The following is an 18,530-nucleotide window of genomic DNA, read 5'->3' on the forward strand; positions in this document are numbered from 1 at the left end:
AAGTAGAAGTCTCACATCTATGTAATTGTTTCATTTGGGCAAGTCCCTCAGTTTGGTAAAAGGAGACAAATGTAATAAAGCTAAAATGGTTCAGTTTAGCTGAGGCAGTGAGAATCTGCAATTTCTACAGTTAAAAGGAGTGGCTGATTTATTGGACTTCATAAAACATAATCAGGTTCTTCATTATAGTTTTGAAAATATTTCATAATAATTATTTTAACTTTCTGCACAGTAAGTCTTCCTGAATCAATATGAAAGTTTATATACTGCATGTATAATGGTCAGAGTCAGTTCCATTGCCAAAAAAAAAGAGAAAATAAAAGTAATATTATACTGATTTTGCATAAAAGACTAGCCAAAAGATTACTTTTAAAAGATATCATGATTATAAAAAGCTAGAAGGATTTGCTTATTAGTTGAAAATGCATAGTAATTGCATTAAATTTTTCATAAACCCACTGGCAATCATTCACAAGCATCATAAGCAGGAATATATTAAATCAGAAGCAGCACAGAAAATGAGATGTGTATATGAAAGGACCGAGCAAGAATAAAATGTAACCATTTCTGCTCCAGACTTTTTAGCTTTCCTTACAATGAAAGGAACATGGATTTCAATGTTAGCCATCACTAGGGTTATTCTTCAAGGAAATAGACATTTTCAAAAACTGTACAAAATGGGTATTTCATCCTGTTCATGGAGTATTAGCATACACAGACACAGGAAGGCATGTGGTCCATGAGGACATGGACGGTGCAGTCAACTTACTGGGAAAAGTATCATCATGACAAATACAGGAGGAATACTTTCAAGAGAAACTCTGATGTTAAAACATTTACAGCTGAAGCAAAAGATTGTGAACAGTGTTAAGTGTGTTTGCAAAATGAAATATTACTAAAGAAAGAGAACTGCAGTTCTACATCAATGGCAAGCGTAGTTGCTTTTCCACTCAGTATTCCATGCATTTCTTTGGTGCTCTGTTAGTACACAGGGACTGTGCACCAACTCTGCTGTTGTCAAAATGCTAACTTCAAACAAGTCAGTAATTAACTGTTTGCAGTTTATTGGTAGACAAACTACAAAACCATGCAATTATCTTTCAAAGAACATGGTAACATTTGAAAAATTACTTAACGTAATGAAAAGAATCTGAAGTATTTAAGCCACTCTTTGTATGACTTCTAAAAAGCAAACTCAAATTACCATGTCAGTTGATAACATTTTATTCCAATACCAAATTATGAATGCACCAAAACAGAAAAATACTGCAATTAATCCAGTGAATCTCCAAGGCGGTACCATAATTGTGCATCAGAAAGTAGCTAGAGATACTGATTTCCTTTTAAACAAATACATATGGGGAAAACCATGACATTTTGTTAATAACTGAAACCTTTGCCACATAGCAGAGGGATGTATATATGGATTTTAGAGTCTTTATACTTTGCAGTCCTACACTATCGGGACGTAATACTGAAGCTTTAATATTTTACAGATGTGATTTCTGAAGTTATGTAAACATTGTAACTGAAATAAATTACTAACAGGCATTTGTAGGATTTACAATAACAACTAACAAATGCTACAGCATTAGTGCAATTAAAAATATAATCACTATTTAAGAAATAGCTTCCTCAGGAGCTTAAAGCATACTTCAGATTTTTTAAAATGGCAATATATTATTACTTTAGAAGACTTACATCTAAAATGCACATGCCTAAGTCTTGAAATTACTAGTCATATACTACTGTAGAAATGGTAAGGTTGTGGAATTGTTTCTCAAATTTCAGAACAAACAAAACATTTCAAAAAAGCCTCACCCTCAAAACAAACAAATTTAACTGTTGTGCCATTATGAAATTGCTATAATTTTGGCTACAAATATTCCTATTACTACTCATAGGCTCACTGCTTTCTCACCACTCATTCCCATCACATGTACTGGGACAGGAACCACAGCTGTTGGAAATGGCACTATTCAATACTTGGTTAGGATATACAGCTCCTACTACATTACAGTATTAACAAGCATATATATTTCTATGCTAATTCTTTAAACAATTTGCAGTGTTTTGGCAACTGAAGTCTGCTTTGGTGTTCAGAATTATTTTATTTCTGTTTGATAGAATTTAGTCTTTTCACTCAAATCTGAAACTGATTCTCCACACGTAAAATCACTGAAAAATGTTACCATTCACAATGCCAGCACTTCATTAACTCACCCCTTTATCTCCTCTTGTTTTGGAATTGAATTTCACTGTCTTCAAACGGGCTCGTTCTTTTTTCTCAACTCTGCCACAAAAACACACACAACAATGGCAGAATCAGAACTTCAAGTTACTGCTTGTTACAAAAGAACTATATTGATGTACCTTTCGAACTACACATTTTATTGCTTATGACATATTCAGAAAATGGAAGCCTGCCAATGGAAAACTGTTATTTCTCAAGTGATGAGCTGTGAGAGTACTGGGAGTATTTTGTGGCTATATGTGTTCAATAAATCCAGAGGGTGCAAAGAGGAAACATGACACAGTAAGTGAACAGCCTCAATTATCAGTTAACAGCAGATATTAAGATTCAGAGCACCTAAACTCTTATTTGAGTCTCCAGTATGCCAACCAAAACCTCATCTCCATTGGCTCTGGCTACCAAAGGATGATTTTCCAGTTTTCCAGGTTCTGGGTAGAAAGAATTCATGATAGTGTCGTGACTTGAATAAAATTCACTTTGCATCTTTTCATACATAAATGGTTATTAAACTGTTATTAAACCCACATGTGATGTTATTAAACCCACAACTTGCTTACAATGAGAACAGAGACGGTGGATGTGGACTACCTTTATCAACTTCAGCACACAACTCCTAAGGCTAAACAGGGTTTCAATAAACTTCTCATTAAGTAAATGAGAATCCCACTACAGATTACTTGAAAAAAAAAAAAAAACCACCAAACCAAAAAACCAAAATCAAACAAGTGGCTGATGTGGTACAGAATTAACAACAAAGAGAAAAGCATATACAGTATATGTATTAATGAGATCAGATGTTTAATAGCAGACATCTCAAAGTCAATAAAGTATGACATACCTCCGTTTGCTTGGGATAACTCCAATTTCATCACTTTCTCCATCTGGAGTTACCTGCCGTGCTTGCCACCATTCATCATCAGAAGCATTAATGACGTGGAGAATATCGCCAAATTTGAAGTTTAATCCTTGACTCGGAAGGCCACTGTCTTTAGTCTTGTCATAATCAAAAAGAGCTCTACATTGAAAAGAAAAAATTAAACATAGAAAAAAGCAAGAAAAAAACAGGAAAGTATGAATAGCACAAAATATGAAGCAAGCTGCCTGTGCTATTCATAAATAATTGCATCATTCTGACAGGTACTTACAGAAGGCTGAATACATTCTCTCACACACACACAGAATATGTAGAACAGTATCCACACACACTTCTAAGCTTTAATGAATAAGAAAAAACTTCATCCAGAGCAAACCTCTAGTGCTTTACAAAAGCTCTATAGAAGACACCTTCTGCAATTCAATAAGTACTTTGCGCAGAGCAAGTTATGTATCAGCCTAGGATAAAAAAGGCACGCAAGTAGTTGAAGCTACAGCACTGACAAAAGTTCTGTAAAGTACACTGTTTCATATCAAGTTATAAATTGAAATTATTTAGTAATTTAGTACAGTTTAGTACTGTCTTTCAAATAAAAGTCAGTGTCCTGCTCCCAGGATAAAAAAAACAACTTAGAAATGTGATCTATCACCACTTTGCTACTGTAGTACCTAAAGGCAGAGAACCTTATGCACATTCCTTTGGGAAATTCCTGACCATTTCAAGAGAATCTCATCGTTTTTCCTAAGGTAAGCCTGTTTTCAAATAATAGGCACTCACAATACCTGAACAGCAGCTGCGTGACTACAGTTTTATTAACATTCCCTCTGGCAGCAAGAAAAGTTTATGCAAGCCACTATTACCCTGCCCACATCCATGCCTGCTTTGTACTGACTCCTGTTCCCCGTCTTGCTTAACAAAGCACAGGTGCCTGAAAAGGCACACGGTCCACCACACTGTGGAACTGATCTGGTTTACAAGTAAAATCTTTTCTCCCTTTTGGATCATTTTATACCTGGACAAGTTCCCTGAGGAAATGAAGATATCCGCAGTATGCTGCTGCCTGGCACAGCTGAGGGTTTAATGAGGACATGGAAATGAAAGATGACAGAAGCTTCGTAGCAAACGGCATGAAATTACTCCTAAGATTCTGCCTTCTAAACAACTCTTCTTTTATATTTGAAAATAGTTCCTGAACCTCACCTATGTAAAATAAGTGCTTGTATGACACCATCCAAAAAATCCTCAATATCATTTCATCTGCCAGTTTGTACGTTGTCAGTGCTGCAATTTCTGAACAATACCCGAATCCAACTTGCTCTATATCAAGCCATCACAAAGTAGTGCCAACAGATTAAATTGTGATGATTTAAAAGGGTGTCATTTTCCTTGTCCAAATTCAGCTTGTCACTTTATCCCAAACACTGGTCTTACATACTTTTTTCTGCTAGATTTTTAATATCACAGAAATTTTTAACCCATGCAAGTCATAACCTGTTTGCTCCAAAATGTACTTCACTTTGTGAATTTTACCTTTCTAAAGCACTGAGTGTATTTCTTTGGGTTTGAACTGCATTTATTCATAATCAATAACAAACTGTTTACAGGGAAAAAATCCAAAATATTTTGTCAGACCAATTCACCTTCAGCATCTATTGCAAAACCAGAGTTGTTTGAGACACCGTGCCTTTCTTGGGTTATAAAATATAACACAACTTTTCCTAAAGGATTGAAGGTTTTAATAAACATTTTAAAAAATGTCTAAAAAACCACAGAAATTTTTAAATGGCTTCAAAATATTTACTCTTCATATACAAAGAGCCTTATATTTAAGTCTGCAATACCATTAATTTAAGTTTATAACAAAATTTAGGCTTTCAATTTTGAAATAGGTTGGAGGTTGAAATACCACCTTCCTTAGCAGTGCAACCTTCACGATAAGATCTTTTGGGTTAATTCCATGGCATACTTAAGATATCCTGATTATTTTTTTAAAAATCAGAACAATTTTTTTTTCCTTTGAAACAGCCAAAATACTGCAGGTAAGAAAATTATTCAGATAGGAAGTAGTTATTCCTCCACATTTATTCTGCACATTTGTTCAAGAGACACTCTGGACAAATATCATTTCATATCTCAAAATAAACTGCACATAATCCAGTATGTACTTTCAATGCAGATTTAAGTTGTATACATTTTCACTGAATTAATTACATGCACTGTGAAATTTATTTCCTGAGATTCCTTGTTAGCATTCATGTAATGATTTCTACCAGCTCCTCTTTTAACTTCTATTTTTGAGTTTGCATATAAATTTATAAAAGCTGTGAGCTGGGCTTAACAGCATTAACATATATGTTGACTACATGAGAAAAAATACTGAGGAGTGAAATGGAAGCAGAAATGGATAAAGTCATTATTACCAACATGTAATCATCAAACTGTGTAACCATCAAACTAGATAGATGGTTACACAGAACAGTTTTTGCACAATGAAAGGCAGTTTCAATCATTTCTTCTGGGGAAGTCACTCCAAGAAAAATAATTTTATTGGGCAAAAAAGTCAAAGCTGATGAAGACGGTTTTTGAAAAAGATCGTTTAGAATGTCACACAATAGTGACAAAACCATGCAGCTAACATTTATAGGAATACCAGGAACTGCTAATGATTATATATATGACCTCAAAAGCAAATAGAATTAACAAATTTTTTTTTTGATTCCACGTGATTAACATGGCTTTTACTGTATGCCTGGCATGTCATCAACCAAGAACTCACTTCACAGCCCAGATGACGCATTTATGTACAGGCTGGTATATAAAACATACTGCTTCTATTAACTCCCTGCATGGAGACTTTTATTACAGATTAAATATGCCATGTATACATTTACCTAGTGTAAGTTATAAACCCAATTTACTTAAAAATAAATTTAGTATTTCTGATCAACTACTGCTTTCAGTGTAGTCCATGATATTTACTGTAAAGCTCTATTTAAATTTAAATGGGAAGCCCTAAAAATTATTTTCTAGAGAAAGCACCAAATCCTCCCTTTTATTTCACTTTGTATTACTCTGGAACCAAAGAGCACTAAAAAAGGTAACTCAGTTCCTTCATCCACAAGTCTAGAGAAACTGAAGTTGGGTTACATATTTCATAAGTGGTTATGCTTCAAAGCCAAAAATTTCATGGCTCTGTAACAGTGCCAAATATTCCAGAGTATCTTTTTACCTGCCACACTCATTACTTCCACTATCATAGGCTGTTGACTGAAGCATTTCTTCAACAAAAAAAGCAACCAAGAATTCATGCAGCAAATAAATGAAGGTCAGCTTGTAAATGAGGTTCTCTTTTTCTGAGTTTTTGGTAGTTATTTGAAACTTAATGTCTGAACTCTGAGAATAACATGGAGATGACCCAATTAAACTTCAGGCAAGTACACTTAGCCTGCTGCTAATATCTGATCTTATTTTTCCAAAGGATTTAGTTAAAATATCCTAGTCATTTAAAAACTGTTATGTTTCTTCACCTTGGAGATATAACCATTTTTTTCTCTGATTCAAGCACAAATCTGCACCATTGTTTGAATTTGGAATGTATTATGCTGGTCAGAAGAAGGCACAAATTTAAAAGTAATTTTTGATTTTGAATGCTACACGCATTGCAGACTGAGACTTGCCACAGAAGATGAGATAAAATATGGAACAGATTTACTCTCTCTCAACATATTATCACAGAAACTTGATACCATGAAGGTATCTCACATGGGCTTTTAGAAGCTGCAAATGATATGGATATAGCTCAGATGCAAACCCAGAGACATTATTATGAGAGAATCTGTCTTCTCTTAGAACAAAGACCAGAAGAAATATAAAGCAAAATAAGAGAAGGTACATCAGTACATCTGAATATCTGAATTAGCTGGGGACAGGGTGGTGGTGTGGGGGGAGACTTGGATGTGCAAATGAAGAGTCAGCTGCTGCTGAATTGCTGTATTTGTATTGCTCTCCAAGGACTGTTTCCTAGATTGCTATGCGTCACTTTTGATATACATACAATTACAAAGAAAAATCTTCCATTTTACTTCAAATGGTATCTTCAGGCAAACACAATTGCCTTTTCCTTAATATTACATAATACCACAAAAATGCTGTTTACAGGTAGACTAGTCTTAAAGATACCATGTTTAAAGGGATACAGTCATGTAGCTGATTTTATTTACTAATTTGTTACCATGATCTCGAGAAACCAGCAGAGATGATTTTCAGAGTATTTTTATTTAATAGGTTTTCTGCAATTGTGATTGAATGCCTATGAACATTTTACTGTTGGATTTACCATTCAATTCAGCATTTTGTTACATAACTGGCATCCTTTAAGGCATATCCAAAACCCAGTACTACTGAAAAAAGATAGCTGAAGTTACTAACATTGGCTTTGAATTGGTACAATTAAAAGTAGAGTATGAGTATACCAGAGTGACTTATTATCAGGAATAAAGCGGATAACTAACATGTTCTGTCAGTATCTAGCAATATGTGAAAATATTCATAAAAGTTACTTCAATGTGGTCAAAATTGCATCAGAAACCAGACAGAACAGATGTGAACTCTTTCTGTGCATATAAAGTTGCCTCCCAGTCTTTGGCAACTTTTGGTGCGATGACACGAGCAGATCCCAAAAGCCCTAACATCACCCTCTGTAAAGAGATGTGGGTAGGAAAGTATTTCTGCAGTGGAATTTTTGCATTTTAGATTTTTGTACTGACTTATACCAACACTGATTATTGAGCCTCAAAAACCTTCAATGAAACCAGTCCTCACAAGGCTTCTGTCAACAACCTGGAGAAGGCTGAAAGTTCTGCAGCAGCTGGCAAAGTCAAAAGCTCAACAACTTCCATCAGTGGAATAAAAGCTACGTAAACATAAAATGCTTGTCAGTGGGTTAAAATATCAGACCAGAGTGCGAACATGAGCATAAGCGCTTTAGAACCTAATCAGGCTATAGCTAACCAAGCAAAATAAAAGCATTTAGAATTGTTTAGGCTTAGTTACATGATGAGGGCTAAAGCAATAAATCTTGGGATTATGGAAAGGAAGATCTCAGCAAAATATCCATATGTACACCTACCTACCTGTGGAAATTCAAAGATATGGATAACTGCGGTATCAAGCACCTACCCTTAGTATTTACGGCATTTTTTTTTTTAAGAAATTTAAATTTTGACCCCCAAAATATTTAATGCAGACAGAAGTATAAAAAAAAAAAAGTAGGCTCAAATCTAAGAAAACAGAATCCAGCTACTGAAATGATATGTCTAAACATAGGAACTACCTGTTAAGAGTCAAGCTAAACAGAAGCCCTATGAGTATTTAGCTACATTTGTGTCAAAGCATTCAGAAATACGTTACAAAGGACCATGACTTTTCTGACCATCAATGCAATCAGGGAACTGCTTCATCTATGACTTGCTTCCTTTCCCATAGCTCAGTAGATAGAACACACCATTAACAAAACAGTATCTGCTTTGGATGGGAAAAGTCAACAGCAACTGAGCCTGCTTACTTTTAGCAGGTAAATCAGTGAGGTCCTACAACATTTTTAACCATGTTTAACCCAAGCACCAGAACTACTTGAAGCCTTACCGACTCTACTGAAACATTCTGGCCCCTACCAAGAGGCTACTGCTGGCCCTGATTCAATCCAGAGATAAGCTGATTTGGGGAACTCAAAAATCAATTTATTTTTAAAAACGCAATCCTTTTACCTACGTTCCATACTTGAAACGTTATGCTTTATCAGTACATGATAACTGATGTAGGAGTTAAATGACACATGAATAAACTGCACCTTGCCATAATTTCCCCGTGAAACCACCTATTTTCTCATCTGCTTCATGCTCTTACATTTCCACTTCCTTGCAGCATCCTTTACGTTAAACCTGATATGAATAAATTAATGAGGTATGCTCAGTTCATTTGCTTTGCATTTTCTCTCTTGGTTATGGAAAAATATTCCATAACAAAATGCAATTGGATAGAGAAATAAGATTTCTTAATAAAGCCAAGAAAACAACTAAAGTAAGCTGAAGGAAAGAAGATGGAAATCTGTCAAATCTTAAGAAAAGGAAGACCATAAATTTGAACTCAAGTACTGAGCAAGGAAGAATATGAAGACTTCTGTCACAAAAACACAAACTGAACCAAGCAAGTTGTTAAGACTTCACATACACTGACTTAAAGAAGTACATGTTTTTGCTGATGGATTATCATCTTTCTCAAAGCAAAAGACAAAAAGCAAATAATAGCACCACTCTTCAAAGTTCATCTAGGGTTCTCAGGGATATTACTTCATTTTCAGCTACATTACATTAATCAGTCTAAATAAAGTACTTTTAAAATTATATTTGCATATAAGTATCCATTTATTAATACTTAGTAAATAATTGTAAGAAAATGCAAATGCCAAAATAGTAAGTCTACAGGAAAGCAGAAAAACACAGTAGCAATACTATGAAAAAGATGATTACCTGACATAGAGGGATCTCTTCTGGCTGGTTCGCAAAGATCCTGATCCTGAACTAATGCTACTGTTCATCATCTGCTCCCGTAAATCATGGATTTTAGCTTCAAAACGACTGTATTCTGTAACAAAGGCATGGCAGTTAATTTCCTGCCAAACTTCAGCTATTAAACTGAAAGAAAATCTGAAATAATTTTGATCAGGTGAAGAAAATACACAAGAATATTATACTTCAAAATTTCTTGATTGGAATCTATAGTACACAGTAACTATTTTTTTCTAATTAAGACAAACATTTCTACTAATAATTATCCATTTCATAGAAATAAAAAGACTGATACAGATAAATTTTAGCCCATGATAGAAAGGAAACTTCAGAACATACATATGAAATACATGTTTATAATCAAGAACTATGTATTTTACATTAAAAATGTTAAAAAATGGGAATGAAAACTGTCTTTACTTCAAAATTACTGGATTTGATTGAGATAAAGAATTTAACACTACAAGGTGGGAAATATGCAAAACATCTTCTGAAATAAGACTGTGTTCCTCTGGGAGCTCAGGAAAGGAAAAAAAAAAAAAAAATCCAGAATTCTGGCATGAATCTCAATTCACTTGTAAACAGCATTAGAGATTCAAACTGGCCCCACAGAATTATGTACAATGTTAATCCTGGAAAAACGGATTGTGTTCTTAAGCAGCACCATGTACTAATAAAACTATGCTAAATGCATTTGATTTTAGCTACAAAGGCAGGCAGGAAAAAAACAATTGCTTCTTCAGGACAAACATCTCCTGAAGTGAGGTACTTACATGCTGTCAGCATAAAATACGAACTCAGAGCAAGTAAGTTTTTCCTTCAGCTGAATAGTTTGGACTTCAGGATCAACAGATCCACTTGTAAACCCTTCCTAGTCAAACGAAATGTTCTGCAGCCACCACCTTCCCCAGGAGACCACGTGATGCCAGATTATAACAAGCCAACACTGGGAGAGCCAGGGCGTGTGTGCTGCAAGCAGCCGCTGGACTGGCAATGAGCTGCTCTCCTGAGCTGCACCCTCACTCCCTGTGGGCACCACAGTTATTCAGGAAGTGAAAGACTGGGAGAAAGGGCTCTAAAATAAAAAATCTTGAGAAAATCTTTAAACTAAGGCTCCTTCAACATCCATCTAAAAACTGTGAATGTTTTATCATATTAAGTTCTGTGGCCCTTTCTCCCCACACACTCATCATACAGTGAGCACCAATAGCATCTATAATTAACCCTATCCAGATTATGACAATATGAACAGTCTCTTAAATAACCCTAACTTTTGTCCTCTATAAGCAAAAGCTAGTAGCTTTTAAAGATGTCTTAGTTTTTAAAATACCACCAAGTGCCTTTTTACAAATAAAGTTCAGATCAAAAACTTTACCAGCACTAAATCAAACTGATGAGGTTGTTTGACAAGAGAATAAAAAACATTATTTCCACGACTACTGATGCTGTCACTAATAACAAAAGAATGTAAGATGACAGGACAGTAACTGAGGAGGAATGTGAGAAAACGACATTTTTTAGAAAGCAACATTCCTTAGGGGAAGGGCTCAGATGCAGTGAGAGAACAACTCACTTGTGCTGTGCTACTGCTGCCCTGCAGGGCCTTGGGTAAGTCACCTCATTTTACTCATTTATACCCAAGAAACGACAAACCTAAAAGATTTGTGTGCCCCTAAGTGAAAGGAAAGTAAGCACAGAAAAGATCAGATAATCCAAACATTTTCCTGTGCTACTGCCTGTTCAGTACTAAAAATATCTGCAGCTCTTTGTAATAGCTACTGGAAAAAAATACAAATTTCTGTATCATGTGTCATTTGCTTGAAGAATCAGACTTCCTCCTATGCAGCACACAGACGTAAGAGGGTTACCAGGGAGGCTATTTCCCAGTATTGCTTAACTCTACCCTATATCTCATCCTCAGGTTGCTGGTCTTGCAGCTTCCTGAATTAATTTAATTTTTCTCATCAGGACTCCTGGGAAGTAAGTGCTGAATGAATGACAGGGACATCTGTAGGAGTAAGGAGGAGAATAATTTCACAGAAGCTCCTGCCATATGAATAAGGCAAAAAAAGGAAACTAATGGGCTGGGACTGAGAAGGCTTTATGTTTGAAAAGAAGGAGTGCCAAGAAATTTCATATTTAGAAGAAGCTTAAGCACTGTGCAGTCAGAATCTGGTGAGCTCCCTTGATGTAGAGCTAGCTAAAATTTGGGTTATATTCCTCATAACAGAATGTTTTGTGAGGAACAGGATGGATAGAATTCTCACCATCACTGGGTTTGGAGCTGAAAAGTACACAGGATTTTGGTTTTTAAAAAAAGAAACCTTAGTATTACATACAGTGGTACTGAAACTAATGCTGGAGACAGAAAATAAGACAGCAGCAGGACTCTGGATAGCGTCAGAAAGGCAGTATCTGTTTGATACCCAAAGGATCATCACCTGTCCCCTGGTAAGGGTTGACCAAGTGGGGTTGGTTCAACTTCAGCACTATAAAGTGTGAGCTCTGCTAATTTGACTGGAAGAGGCTATATTTCTATCTCTGTGATTGAGTTGGATATTAAGTGTCTTTTGCACCTTCAATCTCTAACTTTCCTTCAGCTTCTCATCTCTAGATTCTCACAAATGCTAGAGAACTATTTCTTTGCCAAGTCCTTTCTTTCTTATGGGTATGCATAACAGCCATATATAGTGTATGACAAATTTGATATTTGTTCCCCTAAATCTCAGTGCACACCACAACAAAATTCTGCATGGTTGTGAAAAAATCATACAATGCATATATAAATACGTAACTTTTTAAAAAAAGTTTTGTCACATCAACATTCCAGAAATTTGGAGCTGGAACAGGCACAGTGGACAAGATGAAAAGGACACCCTGCTTTCTTGGTTAACAGGAAATGAAGAGAAGGGATGTGTTTGATTTCTGGTGTAGTGTTATCAGGGTAACCAAATAGAAAGGGCGCAAACTATTTAAATGAAAAAGTAAAACTGATTTTAACCCAAATGAAGCAGGCTGGTCATAGGAACTCCACTTACAAATATGCTTCCAATTTGCACAGCCATCACAACACTGAGTTTCTGAAATAGTATTTTAATAAGAACTATGGTGGTACAAGAAACACAGACGCCCACCCAAAAAGAAATTCAAAACCAAATGAAAACCACACAATCCAACCTCTCAATCTTTTCAGGTAAGAATTTGATCAGGCTCCAAAATCTGGTGTATATGCAACAGCACTGAATGAAACTTCACTCAGAATCTCTCACAAGGTCTAGATTTTAGGAAAGCTGCTGATGCTATTCATCAAATAAAGGGTAACAGGCAGCAAAACTAACATGAAACAAAATAAAATAAGAACATTAGAATAAGGGCATTTCTACTTGACTAGAATTTTCTCAAAGTTTCCAAGAAGTTTAGAGGCAGGGAGGGAATAGTATCTGCCATCATAACAGAGAGCTCGAGGAAGCACAAGCACCTCCTGCTTCGATTCATGGCATTTATCCAACAGAACCCCACCATCACCAAAGGAAAAAAAACCCAAAGCCTACTCAGGTTTACACATAATCAGTTGTTAAGAACATAGGATGAATACATCTGGGCTCAAGTTTAAACTTTAAAATTATACTGGATAACCAGATGGTGCAAAACTCGACTAAATCTGCTCTATTTCATGTCTGCATGCATTCCACAGCAAGAAACAAAAGAAGGGAAGATTAGCAAATCCTAGTAGATTACTCTGATTCCAAGATGCTGAAGTGATTTTACCTAGAAATCTGTAGTGTGTTCAATGTCAATATTTACTTGAACAGAAAACTGGAACTCCAGACAGGATCTGATCACTGAAACTCTCCTGGACTGCCCATCTGGCAGGCAACAAAACACAGAGATACACAGGAAAGTGGTGAATTGTCTGTGCAGGCAGGGGAAGAGGAAAATGAGGCCACAATGAAAATGCATCTGGTCTGGAACACACTTTCTAGCAAATGGGGCAGGAGAGCAGAAGGCTACACAAGGGATGGGAAATTCAGCAAACAGCACAGAAGGAACAGCAACTCCAGGAAGCAGGGATGTGCATACAGGGAACAGATGGCAACACAGCGCTGAGCAGCAGAGATTCTTACATATATTGAACCCACGTAGAGCTGAAAAAGTTCGCTTTAATTAAAAAAGTATGCCCCTTGCTTCCCTCTTCCCATCTGTCTATGGAAACCCCTCTTTAGCAGGACCCATTGGATCTGTCTAAGCAGAACTCTTGTGCTCACAATTTTATGTAACTACTGATTTATACTCTTTTCTCAACTCTCAGAATATTCGATTTTCCTTTTCATGGTGCCTCCAAACAGGGAAATGGAGCCTGGTACTTAGGATAGCCACCATCACACTGATCCTGTATTGATCTTCCATTTGTTTTTCTTTTAAAATTCATGGACCACATTAAAAACATCATAAATCATTTTTGAGGAGATATTATTTTGCTGCAATGCTTGTCATTTGATATTAACGTTGCCTGGGAGAGACCACAATGAATTCTATGTGTTATTGGTGACTCTCATGCACTCTAATGTTTAATGAGCTTGTATCTCATTAATCACTTGAAAGACTAGACCAAGGAATTTCAAAAGATTAGAGAAACTGCAGTTGTATTTAGTTAAGAACAGCTCCCACAGACCTGGGAAAACTCAGAAAGAGACTAGGTCCAGTCACTGCTGAAGTGAATCCACTAAAAATGTTGCTGAAGACTTAGCAAGCATGCACATCCAATTTTATTTTGTATATTAAAGAGTAGGAGTGAGGTTTTAAAGGATTAAAACATGTGTAAGCCGATTTACAGTGTCTATCAGGGCTATATATAGCAAAACGCTTTTTCTAATCTTGATGGGTCCAGCTTTGAAGATACTCTAATTGACTAATATAGATTACTTGCAAATGAGTAGAACCAGGTACAAAACAAGCAAGAACAGAAGCCTGGAAAACCAGGGACCACATACCCAAAAACAGGGCAAACTTTACTTGAAGTGTTTTTTCCAAGAATTTTTCATTTTATGAAATTGGGATGCACTGATCTTTCTAACCACTTTTGTTTAAGACAATTCATGTCATCATCTAGAAAGCAAGGGAAGCTCAGCCTTGATAAAAAACAATTAATGAAAACTAAGTTTTGTACAAGCGTTATTGGCTTCATGCTACCCCAGCTGGACTTCTGCAGACAGAAGATTTACAATATATTTCAAGGCTAATGCTCAGAAAGCAATCTTAGCTTATACATATGAAAATGGTACCATTTCCCAGAGCTTTGTTATTCTCTTTTGAATTCCACTAGAAAACAGTACATAGATGCAGCATTGTAAACAGAAAAATCAGCCACACACTGGCCATTGAGCAGAGAGCTCTAACAAAACATTTTTGTGTTCCCCTCCTTTTTTGTTTTTCTTTTGAGCCATTTGTTTTAACGACAAGAGAGAATGAAAGATATAAAGTTTCCATTAACAAAACTGAAACAATGTGTGTTAACTATCTATATGAACAATGTAGGTTCAGAAGCAGATGTTTTACAAAAATACCTTGAAGTCTTCTCTTGATGTTTTGGTTCCACCTTCTCCTAATCTTACACTGATCCACCAGATCACCTAAGAACATGAAGCTAATCTGATCACTTAAACATCTTACCACTCTTTCAGAAAAGAAATTATGATTTTATTTTTGGTATGTCAGGTGAATCCTTGGGAAACAGAAAGGACTGCTACCCTTTTCTGTCATGATAGGTTTATATGAATTTTGCCCTGCTTTCAGGAAAGATGATGTGACCAGTGAATGACTGCTGATGCCAACAGACTTGGCCTGCTTCCTTCTTCAAGGCCCTCCAAGAGCAGCTTCACTGATTATGTAACTGCAGTTAATGTTATCCATATCCTTAACACAGCTCAGTTCTGATCTAGCAGAGTATAACTACACTAGAAAACTTAACCCACTAAATTATTTTCTACCCAATTTCAATCAAATATATATTTAATATATTTTTTGGCTGTTCTATTATTTTTAAACACATAAATGTACTCAAGATAAATACAGTTATGGTAGCCTACAGGTACCTCATACCTTTTTGGAATGGCAAAATCTAACCTTCCAGAAATTCTGAATTTTGAGGCAACATTATTATTACATCTCAGATGGCCTTTTAATTTGAATGAATATAATAATGGATGTCAATGTGAAACAGAGCCCCCAAGAGCTGTAAGCCTCTGCACAGTCCTATACTTCCCCCTTGCTGCTCCTCTCCTCACTACATTCCCTTCAAGCACTCAAGTTCCTGTATCCCTGCAATGCAGCATGATCATAATTCTGACCACTCCGAATCTCCACTCCCAGGACATACACATATATCCAAATTGCTTAGTGCTTCCTCTCATTCCTCCTCACCAGCATGACAATTCCTCCTTGCAATCCTACCTCTGCAGAGACCCAGAGACACAGTAGTGTGGCACTAAGGTGTCTGCAGAGCCAGGGAGCAACATGAAAACGAAATGGAGCAGAAGCCACTACAAATTAAAATAGTTTATCAAAACAATTTTTTTGTACTGAACCAACAACTCCTGCTTTGAAACTGCTCCAGATCACAGTACTTCTTTTGCAGTGGAATTCACAGTAAACCAAAATCCCTTTTTATTCATGAGTGACATCTTAAAAGCAGGTAGAAATTTGTAGTACAAGTAAGGGAGTAAGGAAAGGCTTCCAAATCAAGGTGAAAATGAGAACAACATCCTGACTTCCCAACCACATTTCTACAGGATAATTCCTGTTTCACAAACTCCTGCCCATCTCCTATTATAGATCCCTCCTCTGCAGCAACACCCAGCCTCAGCAGGTCCAAACCCACTGATCTGCGCAACTAGGGAGATTCTGTATCCACACCCATGTCGTGTATGTACCACAGAAGGATGTACCAGCACAACCCAATAGGTGACCAGTTTCCAACAGTAGCTCCTGGCAAGTTGCAAGATAAAGCCTGGAGTCTACAAGGAGAAAGTCTTAGGTCAACTGAGTACAGGTGTGGTCATGCCTGATGCATAAGCCACTTCTGTAAACAGCAGAACACACTCACATTCCATGTTTGACTTTTACCTGTCCCAAAGAGTGCTGGCAAGTTGCTGAAATTTAATTCAGTAGAGTAGAAAAACTTTGTAAGGCATCCCTCAAATTTACTGAACACTCCTAGAAACTAAAGGAATACCCAGAAGGACATTTTAAAGAATGCAATTATATCTGTTTTCACTCAATTCCATAACCAAGGAACATTGTGGAGATTTAAGGGAAAGAAGTCAGCAGTTACGTAATTTGAGCCCAAATTCAATAAAATCAATTTCATTCAGCCATAATAGCCTACCCCAAATCCTGTAATTAGAGTTTAGTTACCATGGATTTGAAGCGACAGATACGGAAAATTCAACCCTTTGCACGAAAAGAGTTTTCCAGTGACTCATTTTTCTATAGCCTAACTCAGGCTTTCCTATGAGAGAACTGCTTGCAAAAATCCTCTTTTCCCAAAAAGAGGAGGAGAAAGACAAATGGGAAATTTATGATGGGAAAATAGGAAATGTGATAGGATGTAAAAACATAAATTAGCATTCCCCATCACATCTATGAACATACAAACTGTCATAGACAATTACAGGGAGTGAAGTGAGCAGGTCCCAAGTGTCTTCCAAATGTTCCTATCATACTGAATCTCTTTACTTGGTTATAATCAATCCTGATGGATGTCTAGAACCTCCTTGATCTGTCCTAGCTGTCAGCATCTTTTACAAAATCCTGCTGGATTCATAAATATAAATAAAATACATATGCAATACAAGCAGTTATACCTGATGCTCTCCATCTTTATGAAGACATTTGAGAAGTACCAATCATGAACAACTACTTTATGAATATTTTAATACTTGTTAACCTGTTTCCAAATGGCATTAACAAAAAGTGAAGATAATTATACACACACACACACGTATATATATATATAAAGTATTCCATGTAAATGACTCTAGCGAGGAGAAAAGACTCCCATGTAAAGATATAATTTAGGAAATATGAAGATGACCAAAAAACATATGCACTTTTATAAAGTGCACTCAATCACACGGATGGTATTTTCTATTTGGAAAGCCAAATTGCAAACAGACTGCTTTCCTATGTTAACAAACAGTAACCTTTAAGGAAATATTTTTTTTACTAATCTCTGAGATATAAACAATGAGTATCTGATTCAATTTTCCTCCCACACCAGACCTGACGAAGCTGACAGCTGGACTTCCATTCAAACTTGCATTATGAAGAGTAAGAACAAGGCAGAGATGTCAGACATCAGTAACTAGAGCTCTCTGAGGTAGGCTGGCCAAGTCAATTCATTCTTTGCCTCCAAAGTACAATGGATCTCAATTTGCTAGTTACACTTTTCCTTCATGGCATACCTCAAAAGGGTAGATGTGATTCTAACATCTTCACTTCAAATGGAGATTTTAAGCACTGTTTCAGAAAGAAAGGTGCTCAATGCAGACCAAGCATCTTGAGGGGAGGAATCAATCCTTTCTTTGATTAATTTATCAGATGTCTGCCCATAATCTAGGGTAATTTGAGTAACATCTCCCACATGCATCCTCTCAAATGGGCCCTATAAGTCTTTGAGAACTGAATTCTCAATACAGCTCAACTGCACACAGTCTTGTTTGGAATGCCTCAGTAGCCATGAAGGAATAAGAACAGCTCTAGCCTTGAAATCTACAAGTGACAGTCACAGTAATTTCTAAGAGGCAGCGTATGTTGTTCTGAGCAAATCTCTGTGCAA

General features: G+C 36.3%; 1 protein-coding gene across 27 annotated transcripts in view; it reads right to left on the reverse strand.

Annotated features, from left to right (window-relative positions):
- The window catches only part of DLG1 (discs large MAGUK scaffold protein 1), a 149,689-nt gene that overhangs the window by 18,823 nt on the left and 112,336 nt on the right, over window positions 1-18,530 (reverse strand). For 26 of the 27 annotated variants that reach the window (XM_032118987.1, XM_032118996.1, XM_032118984.1 and 23 more), the window contains 3 exons: window positions 9,656-9,770; window positions 3,093-3,269; window positions 2,224-2,293 (listed from right to left, as the gene is read on the reverse strand). In XM_032118987.1, coding sequence (XP_031974878.1) covers window positions 2,224-2,293; window positions 3,093-3,269; window positions 9,656-9,770 — 362 coding nt within the window. Of the gene's footprint in view, window positions 1-2,223; window positions 2,294-3,092; window positions 3,270-9,655; window positions 9,771-10,467; window positions 10,569-18,530 lie in introns of those variants that run through there. The other variant, XM_032118994.1, reaches the window with a different exon arrangement.

Source organism: Corvus moneduloides, chromosome 10 (assembly GCF_009650955.1).
Source record: "Corvus moneduloides isolate bCorMon1 chromosome 10, bCorMon1.pri, whole genome shotgun sequence".
Classification (NCBI taxonomy): Eukaryota; Metazoa; Chordata; class Aves; order Passeriformes; family Corvidae; genus Corvus; species Corvus moneduloides.